The following is a 9738-nucleotide window of genomic DNA, read 5'->3' as shown; positions in this document are numbered from 1 at the left end:
GAAGGTAGAACTGGTATACCGTTCCCTAACATAGACCGCATATGAACAGATGAACAGTTGTACTGTTTTAAGGCCAGGGTACTTACAGTTTCTGACCATATCAGCTGACCACTTTGTGTGTGTCCACCTCTACCTACAGTAAATGAATCTAAATTGTAACAGCTCATTCAGAGGTCAGCCCATGCTGGCTAAATACCCACTTACTGCAGAATAGGAGCAGACAGGAGATTTAACTGACTTGTGCTAGATCCTCTTCTCCCCATTGCCCTCCTCCCTCCCTCTAACTTCTAAATGGTATTGTTGTTCACATGTGTGCGCCCTGCCAGTCACTGAGTGGAACTGGGTAGTCTTGCCTGTTAGTCCCATCTTTCAGAACATGTTTGAGCTAGGGCTAGGATGTTCTAGAAAATCGTTTTCCTGCATGCATTGAACCATCTTTTGTGGATATCAGGATGTTCCAGCCCTTGTTCCTGGGCTGTTCCATGTGCCTCCCAGGGTAATGTGAGGGATAGGCAGTGCTCTTTGGGGACAGCTTGCTGTAACCCACTGTGCCCCTCTATTCCCTATTAGGGAATTGGGTAGGCAGGGCTACAGGTTCACTTCCTGTCAGCCCCTGAGCATCTCCTCCCAAGGTAATGACCTCCCCATGCTTCGTGCTCTGATCTACTTGCATCTTTTAATAAGTAGGTGAGAAATTGCAGGTGTTGAGCACAGAGGCAGCTCATATAAACATTGAGTGGGTAATTGTGCAAGACAGGCCTGCAGGATGGATGGAAGCAGAGGGTGCACTTGACCTGGAGGTTCCTGCCGTTGCCTGGAAACTGAGCTTTCGTGGGTAAATGTGCCGGGGGGCTGCTTCCACCACAGAGAAGGCTGGAACTGGCCTGCTGCCTGGGTAAAGGGTTATTGCCTGATTTCTCCTCCTGCTCACAGAAGTAGCACTAGGCATGTGCCAGGCAGAGGTTTTATTGGAGCAAGGACTGTTGTTATTTTCATTGTGCCTCAGTTTCCTCATCTGCACAGAGAGATTCCAACCCCAGGTCACGCAGCAAGTTACTGACAGCTGTAGAATCCCAAGTGTCCTATGGCCTCCTCACTAGGCCAGGTTGCCTTCCTGCTAGAGATCTGACCTCTTTTCCCCCAGGCCATCCAGTGGTGTAGAAAGGTGCCTGGGCTCCTGTCCCCTGAGGAGTAACAGGTGGGCTGTGGGCTAGCTATTGCTGCTCTCTATGTCCAAACTGATTTCTTGTGTCTCCTCTAGCACCCAACAGATGTGGACTACAGGGTCATGGCAACCTTCACGGAGTTCTACACCACCTTGCTGGGCTTTGTCAACTTTCGCCTCTACCAGTCTCTCAACCTACACTACCCTCCAAAGGTGAGGTAGCTGAGGCTCTTGAGGGGCTTGCCAGGCTGTCCCCCTGGAGCCAGGGGAAAGCTGGTCCTCACTTCTGGCCTGGTCATTCTATTCTGCTGGAAGGGATGACCTGCGCTTGCTTCAGATCTTGGTCTCTTTCCTTCTCCTTGGCTTTGTAGCATTGAGGAAGCAGCCTTCCCTTGCTTGCATTTCACCCAGTGGTGGCCCTTTCTGGCTGGGGAAGGGAAGAGCCAGAATGGGTTCAGGAGCTGTTGCTGGATTTGGGAAAATGAGGGCTCTGTGTCCATCTTCACTGTTCCCTCTTTTTAGATTGAAGGCCAGGCGGAGGTGGAGCTGAAGCCCAAGGAAGGGGAGGCCTATGCCCTGAACTCTGAGAGCTACATGGAGGTGAGAGGCCCTGCAATCCTATGAGTAGGGACCTACCAAAATCACGATTCCACATTTTTTGTGGAAAATGCAAAAAATGGCAGGCTCCATGAGCCTGGCAGATTCGCTAAAAAAAAAAAACTTACTGGCAAGCAAAAAAAGGGTGAGAAGACCTGCAGTCTTTGAGCATGAAGGGTGGGGGAACTGCTGCAAACAGCTGCCCTGGGGTCCATGGAGCCCTGACCCGGCTCCTTACCTGTGGTAGGTGCACATGCCTAACAAGCTTGGGGCTCCATGAATTCCAGTGCAGCTGCTTACATCCTGCCACAGCTGGCTTGGGCTCTGGCCTGGCCCCTGCCACCACCCATGGAGCCTGGGCTGGCTGTGGTGGGGAGGTTGCAAATGGCAGCACCGGGGTACAGGGAGCCCTGGCCTGCCTCACTGCTGGCAGCAGGTGCATACACGCCTCCAGGCAGATGGCAGGGAAGGGGCTGGAGCTGCACTGCACCTGCTGCTGGCAGCAAGCTAGGCCAGGTCTCTGTAGACCCGGTGCAGCCACTTGCAGCATCCTGGCTGCCTGCCACAGCTGGCCTAGGACCCCAGTGCAGCTGCTTGCAGCCTCCCTGCCTGGGGATGGTTAATTACCTTGATTAAGCCCAGGGAAGCCATTAATAACACATGGATTAAAGGCTTCCCCAAGCTTAATCAGGATAATTAAGCTGTGGTTTCAACCCCTCTGTCAATCTGCAGGGAGGGGTGTGACTGCCAGGGCCCCTTGGCCAATTAGAGCCATGAGGGAGGTTGCCTTGGTCATCCCACAGAAAGACTGGCTGGCTGCCTCCTTTAGTTCTGAAGACCCCTACTTATGAGAACTATGTCTGGAATCTCCTGGCCCCCTGGAACTGAAAGTAGCCACCCTAGCATCCAGAACACAGGCCCTTCCCTAGGGCTTCCAGCACTACTCATGTGCTGCACTGTCTCTTGTTCCATTTCCTTAATTGGGTACTCCCAGGGGTGACTTGCAGGTGCTGCTCATACTGTTGGCCGCTCCAGTCCCTCTGGATGGGCTGAGGTAGGCTTCTGAGCTCTGTTCCCTGATGCATTCTGGGGTAATTTAGTTCATCCTGGGCAAGGAAACCGTAATTTAGAAAGAAGCCCCTCCACTCTCAGTGCCACACACCTGATTGTGAGTGCATTGTATATTTGGGGTGGGGTTTCAAAGCATTTTGTAAAGCAGGACCTCCAGTGGCAGCCAGTACAGGAGTACCTTTCGATTTATAGGATCTTAACCCTCCCTCTGAGAACTGCCTTATTCCTTTCTCAGAAGGACAGTCCTGTTCCCCCACCACTACCATTGCATGCACTTCCCCTGTTTCTCCCATCCATACACACACCTACCCACCAAAGCACCTGTGCAAAAGGTGAGTTTCTGTTCTCCCTTCCTGCAGAAACTCTCTGCGCTGAGCGCCAGCCTGGTCCGGGTGGTTGCCCCAAACCCAGAGGATGAAGTGGAAATAGACGAATTCCCTGTGGATGGGGTAAGAGTTTGGGTCAGCTCAGATGTGTGGAACATGTTGTGGGGCCTGCATTATTTCATTTGCAGTAGTTCCCTGCAGTCCTTGAGGATTTGCAGGATGCAGCCTGGGGAGGTAAGAAGTGTATCGGACACTCTGCTCACTGCGAGTATACAGGATGATGCACCTGCTACCCAGGCTGAAGACCAAGATGAACAACAGGAGGGCATTTGCTCCACTGGCTCCTTCCTCAGATTCTGGAGAAAGTGGAGGCAGCGGGGGAGTTCTTGCAGGGAGAGGGAAAGGTGACAGCAGAAGCAACCCTCATAGCATCTTGCTTTGAACAGGAGAGTACAGAGCATGAGGAGGCAAGGAGAAAAGAACAGGAGTCACTGGAGAAGCAAAAGAAGTTGTTTGAGGGGCTGCGGTTCTTCCTAAACAGGGAGGTGCCTCGGGAGCCCCTGGCCTTCATCATCCGGTATGTACAACTTGGACACTGTCTGCTCCTGCATGCTGGTATGTGCAAGAGGTGCAGTGGTTTGTGGAGTTGGCAACTCCAGAATTAGCTGTCAAGAGGGAGGGGGGAACAGTATTAGTGATGGGGGAAGTCAGTGAGTCTGAGCAATGAGAAGTCCTTAGGGGAGCTATTTAACCATGAAAGGAGAATTATTTTGTACAGTGCAGGGGTAGGCAGTTGTTTGGGCCTGTGGGCCACATGGGAAACTTTAGGGAGCTGTTGCATGCCAGGGCAGCACCCCTCCCTCTCCTCTTTCTCCCTTCCTCCTTTCCCCACTTCCCCAACAGCTCATCAAACCTTCCTATGTGAGATGGGGCTGTGGATGGGAGCAGGAGCTGGCATGGGTGTGGGCAGCAGGTTCAGCTTCTGGCCTGCCCTTTTACCCAAGGAGGGGCTCAGGCATGTGACCTGATCCCCAGCAGTAACCTGTTGGCTGCATCCACAGCTGATACCAGCACCTGTCCTGCTTCTGGCATGCAGGGAGCTCCCATAAGCTGCAGGGATGTGCTGTAGGTACGGGATGGTTTGGGGAGGGGTAGATTGAGAGAAGCTACCCTGCCCGCAACCAGTGGTGGCGGCTGGTGCTGGGAGCTGGGCAAAAGCAGGACCCAGTAGCAGGCATGCTCAGCACTGCTGGGTCCCTCCCGACTAACCACCCAGAGCCTACATTGGAGCTGTCTTGTGGCTCCTCCCTGCTGCCACTGCCCTGCATCACCTCCAGGCCACCCTGTAGCAGCTCATGGTGGGCAGGACTGCCTCTGTCTCCCCCTCCCAACTGTCCCACATGTACAGCACATCCCCGCAGCTTACATCAGCTCCCAGCCAATGTGCTAGGCAGGCACTAGCATCAGCTGCGGATGCTGCCTGTAGGTTCCGGCTCAGGATCGGGGCATCTGTCTCATGCCAACTGCAGTCCCAAGCTGTTGCCCCAGTCCCCAGCAAGAACCTGAAAGTAGTGTCCACAGCCGATGCTGGCTTGCATCGGGCGCTGCTTCTGACACATGGGATGGGAGCTGGTGTAAATTGCAGATGGGGCCAGGACATGCCTGCCTGCCCGGCATGATGCAGCAGCCAGAGCCACTGGCTCCCCACAGACCAGATCCTCTGACTTTGTCTGCCAACCTGCAGGCCAGGTACAATTAGTTGGCTAGGCTGAATCCAGCCCATGGGCCATATTTTGTCCACCCCTGGTCTAACGCATGTGTGAAGCAGTCTTCCTAAGACTATGGTGACTGGGATTCCTAGGAACAGCTTTGAAACTCAGGTATGGATATGAAATTGGAGGAAAGTACTTTGGGCCCAGCTGACCAGGGCTTTTGTATTCCTCTTTGGCCTTGGTCACAAGGCAGCAGGAGATTTTGTGTTCTTGCTTCTCTGGGATGTCAAGGTTTGCTTGCCTTTAGCCTTGGGGAATATTGCAACCTTCAGTGACCACGATGCGCAACGAATACTAGGCCCTTGTCTGTCCCATGCTGCATTCTGTCTCTTGTCCCAAGGCTGGTTTTGATTACAGCTCGCCAGATGAATTTTTCAGGAGGTGTTCCTTTTTGGCAGGTGTTTTGGGGGTGAAGTGTCTTGGGACAAGTCCGTATGCATTGGAGCCACCTATGATGTGACAGACCCAACCATCACCCACCAGATTGTTGACCGTCCCAACCTAGAGAAGCAGGTCATTAGCAGGTGAGCGCTTTTGTCAGCTTACTGGCCTGGATGTGGTAGTATCTTCTGCATGAATGGTTAGGAGGTTCCATTGACTGTTTCCACTTGAAAGCTGGTGAAGACCCCATCCAGGTCCACTCTAGTGCTCTGAGCATTTGTGCCCTGATGTTCCACTGCCTTCAGTGCACTTTGGATTGGGCTCCAAGTGAAGACATGTGTCCCTATCTCCTTCTCTTGGAACATAGTTGCTCACTCTGCTCCATATCCTGCAGATGCCTTGAATGTGGGAAATGCAGCTGCTTTCCATCCCCCATCAAACTCCTAGTGGCTTGGCCCTCTCATTGACAATGCTCTCTATTTGTAGGTATTATCTCCAGCCACAGTGGGTGTTCGATTCAGTCAATGCCAAGATGTGCCTCCCAGTGGCTGACTACTTTCCTGGTGTATTACTGCCCCCACACCTCTCCCCCTTTGTCACAGAGAAGGATGGGGACTATATCCCACCAGAGAAGCTGAAGCTGCTGGCCTTGCAGAGGGGAGAGAACCCAGGTAATGGCAGGACCCATGCTCCAGAATCTGTCTAGAGTCCATCTAACCACCTTTCCCACCTCTTGTAGCCTCTGCCCTCTGTGCTAAGTTAATTCATCTGTGACCTCTAGTATCCCCATCTTGGGTTGCCTCTGAGTGCTGGGGAGTCTTAGCCACCTTATACTATGTTACCTTGTAACAGCAGTGTATAGATCAGGGGTAGGCAATTATTTTGAGCAGAGGGCTGTTTACTGAGTTTTGGCGAGTCATTGAGGGCTGCATGACAGGCAGCCAGGGACAGATAAATATTTATTTTCTAAATTTTTAGGGGCCCTGTGGGCCATATAGAATCGCCTGGTGTGCCACATCCGGGCTGCATTTTGCCCACCCATGATGTAGATTCATGTACTTCCCACAGAATCTGCCTTCAGTGGTAACACTGCTTCCTTGCCTTTCACAGAGGAGGAGGAGGAGGAGGAAGAGGAGGAGGGTGGTGAGGAAGATGATGAAGGCTCAGAAGAGGAAGATGACTCTGAAAAGGAAGAGGAGGAGAAACTGAAGCGAATGGAAGAGCAGAAAACCCAGGGAAAGGTATTGTGGATGGCTTTGGAGTTGGTTGAACCTTGTAGAGGGTGTCTTCATTGCTGGGAACATGTATCTTCAGCTCTTGTCTGTGCTGCCCTCATTCTTCTTTGTTACTTGATGGCCTGTTTCAGAATTCAGCTTACTGAATGTATTCTGTTCTGTGCCCTCAGTCTCAGCTCTGCATAACTCTGAGAAACACTCTTGTCTTGGGCCCAAGCTTTTCCCTGTTTGGTTTGTCTAACCAAGCTCTCTTCCTGAGTGGGGAGGGGGTGAGAGTAGAATATGGCCTCCTGCCTCTAGTATCTGAAAGGGGTAAAACAATTCAGGCTGAGGCTTGAAGCTTAGCCAGAACATTCACTGAGGGCCAGGTCCCAACCCTTAAATCCAAATTCATCCTCTTGAGTCTCATAAAGTTTATCACCCACTGAATTTTTGCATGTGCATGTTATCTTGTTGTGCTCATAAGTGAGAGATCAAGGGGGAGTGTATTATCAGCCCCACTCTGCCTTATCTGTGGAGGATACAAATTTATTATAGCTCTGGCTTGGGAAGCTTTGGTCTTTTAGCTTAGGCTATAGTCACTCATGGTTTTAGCTCTAGTTTAACAATTAGGGACTGCAAGCCAGGGAAGGGCACAGACATTGCCTGAAGAAACTTGAAGGGACCCAGAGCCACAGATCAGTGCAGTGCCAAGGCAGAGCATCTAACATTCTTGGAACCAGTGCTGGCACTGCTGGATATACGCTCCGTTTTTCCATGACTTTCTGCAGTTAAATATGTGCCTGGAATGCACAAATCATAACACTTTTGCTGTTGGTATCTGCTCAGACAGTTTCTGCCTTAATGTTAGGTGAGCTTTTTTGTGTGTGAGGCTGGGTTCCTGCCTTTCACTCCAGCTGTTTCCTAGTTCATGCTCTGCTCAGCTCATCCATGCTCAGCAGTCAGACCCTTTAGGGTAGGGCCATACTGCTGTTTGTCTTAAGGAATTTGAGCTGGGCCATCTTCATGGGGAAGGGTATGCGTCTGTCCCTGTGGACACACCTGGTATCTGTGCTGTGCCCTTCTTCCCCACTGGCCTAGTTTGCATGGAGCTTTGCATTATACTGCAGAAAGGAAACAGCTGGCTGCTTAGTTGTCTGTAGAAGGTTACTGTGTAACCCTGGGCTCATTGGGCCTCTCCTGCTCTCCTAGAAACTTGCTGTGAAGGTGACAGCAGGCACAGTGCGGCTGGAGGACAAGCAGCGACGGGTGCAAGAGGAGCAGAATGAGGAGAAGCGTCTTGCCATCATGATGATGAAGAAGAAGGAGAAATACCTCTACCAGAAAATAATGTTTGGCAAGAAACGCAAAGTCCGAGAGGTACCAGAGCCAATGTTCCCTTCCCAAGGATAGGAGTACCAGACACTCACCCCTTGGTTTCTGGAGCCAGGGCATTGAATCTTAAAACCCTCAGCCAGCTCCCACCTCCTGGAGTACACTCTGAAGAGATGAGAGTTACCCATCACCCAGATGGGAGCAGTGTACTCTAATTGGGTGGGACTGACATAACACTGGGACTGGGGGTAGTTCACAAACGACTCTTCTTTCTGCATATTGAACGTTGCAGAAAGGCTGGGCAATCTCCACCCTTTTGGTAAGGGCATAATCTCTATGTAACAAAGAGGAAGCTGAGGCATCGAGATGTTTGGCACAGGTCCACCGGCTGTGATAGGAACAGAGTTCCTGGCTCCCAGCCTCAATCAGTCCATGAGGCTGTGCTGTTTCTGGTGTATACAGAATGGAAGTGGTAGATTTATAGGTAGGAGTCACTGTACAAAGGTTGCAAAGTTAAACTTAGGCCTCCATAGCATAAGGTACTGGAGTGACTGGGGATTTCCCTGCTATATTCTTCCCCTTCTGCCCACTTAGTATTGAACTTTATTCCCCTGTGTACCTTGCTTTGTTTTGGCCCTTGTTTGGCCTCAAGGTTCTGCTGGCATGTCTGAACCCCCTGTTGTGGAGGGCTGTAGACATGCCTGTACTTCCCCACAATATCTCAGCCCCACTGTCTCCATCGGTTCCTTTTAGAGGGCAGCAGTTGACAGAGCCTTTGTACCAAGAGAAGCAGAGTTGATGAGATTATTCCCCTGATGTGGTCATGGGGTAGCCTTCTCAAGGTCTGAGAACCTCTGTCCATGGCACATACCATCCTCCACTGTCAGGCTAACCTAGAGAGTAATTTACTTGTTGCTACTTAAGTTTTCTGGACAAGCAGCAGGCTGTTCCCCACCCAGAGCAAGAGGGATGCTTGGGTCTAGGTCAGTCAACCTCAAATGCTGGAGGAACTATGGTTTGGGTCCATCTCCAGGTTTGCTACAGCAGAAGGAGCTGCCAAGAGTGTAGGGGTTGGGAGAGAGGAGACAAGTGTTTGGAGATTAATTTTGAAGAGCTTCCCATCCTTTTCTTTCCCCAACAGGCAAACAAACTCACTGAAAAGAGGAAAGCTTATGATGCCACCTTGAAACTGGGAAAGAAGAAAACCAAGAAGGCGCGACGGGAGTGATGGGGCTGCTGAGCTTCCTTGGGGGCAGAGCCAGACATTCGCAAGACTGGCCTGCCCCCTTAGCCTATTGAGGCTTGCTTTCTGGACTGTACCTCATGCTTGCTTGAGGACAGGCTGCACCCCATGTAGGCCATCAGTGCCTGTGCGAAGTTGACCCTCAGCTTTGTCTTGGGAAGGGAAAAACTGAGTTAAAGCGTATTTCTTCCTCTTCTCCCCCTCCCCCATGCCCCCCAAATCCTTCTGGGTTACTTTACAGGGAGGCTGTGATACTGTTTTGAATCTGCTTGCCAAGCTTGGATGGCATCAAGCCAAGTGGTGAGGCAGACCTTAGGTGGAGAATGTCCTCCCTAGAAAGCATTGGTTGTCTCCTACCTTCTTTTCTCTTTTTCCATTGTGCATAGCGAGAGTCCACTGTGATATGTCTTGAAAGAGAAAAGGACTTCTCATATGATGAGGGGAGAAGGGGATTTCTCCCTGACTCCTTCTCAAAGGCAGATCCAGGGCACAGGAAGGAGAAGCAGGCAGACCCTAGGTACTGCAGCAATACAATTTAAGATGGCCAAAAGGTCACCATGGAGAAGCTGAGTGGCGTATTAAATGAGAGAAGGTGTACACATCCTGCCATGAGGTTTTTTGTATACATAAAAGG

At 51.3% G+C, this 9738-nt stretch overlaps 1 protein-coding gene across 1 annotated transcript in view; it reads left to right on the top strand.

Moving 5' to 3' along the window:
• PES1 (pescadillo ribosomal biogenesis factor 1) overlaps window positions 1-9732 on the top strand; it is a 23977-nt gene extending 14245 nt beyond the window's left edge. Inside the window, exons 4-12 of the mRNA XM_019506761.1 lie at window positions 1262-1378; window positions 1688-1765; window positions 3193-3282; window positions 3606-3736; window positions 5330-5455; window positions 5799-5983; window positions 6426-6553; window positions 7739-7906; window positions 9003-9732. Coding sequence (XP_019362306.1) covers window positions 1262-1378; window positions 1688-1765; window positions 3193-3282; window positions 3606-3736; window positions 5330-5455; window positions 5799-5983; window positions 6426-6553; window positions 7739-7906; window positions 9003-9089 — 1110 coding nt within the window. The 3' untranslated portion in view covers window positions 9090-9732. The remainder of the gene's footprint in view (window positions 1-1261; window positions 1379-1687; window positions 1766-3192; window positions 3283-3605; window positions 3737-5329; window positions 5456-5798; window positions 5984-6425; window positions 6554-7738; window positions 7907-9002) is intronic.
• The last annotated feature ends 6 nt before the right edge of the window (window positions 9733-9738 follow it).

The sequence above is a fragment of the Gavialis gangeticus genome, unplaced genomic scaffold (genome assembly GCF_001723915.1).
Source record: "Gavialis gangeticus isolate Ggan-Ray unplaced genomic scaffold, GavGan_comp1, whole genome shotgun sequence".
NCBI classification, from domain to species: domain Eukaryota; kingdom Metazoa; phylum Chordata; order Crocodylia; family Gavialidae; genus Gavialis; species Gavialis gangeticus.
Note: the sequence above shows the minus strand (reverse complement) of the source record. Positions and strands in the feature narration are given on the sequence as shown.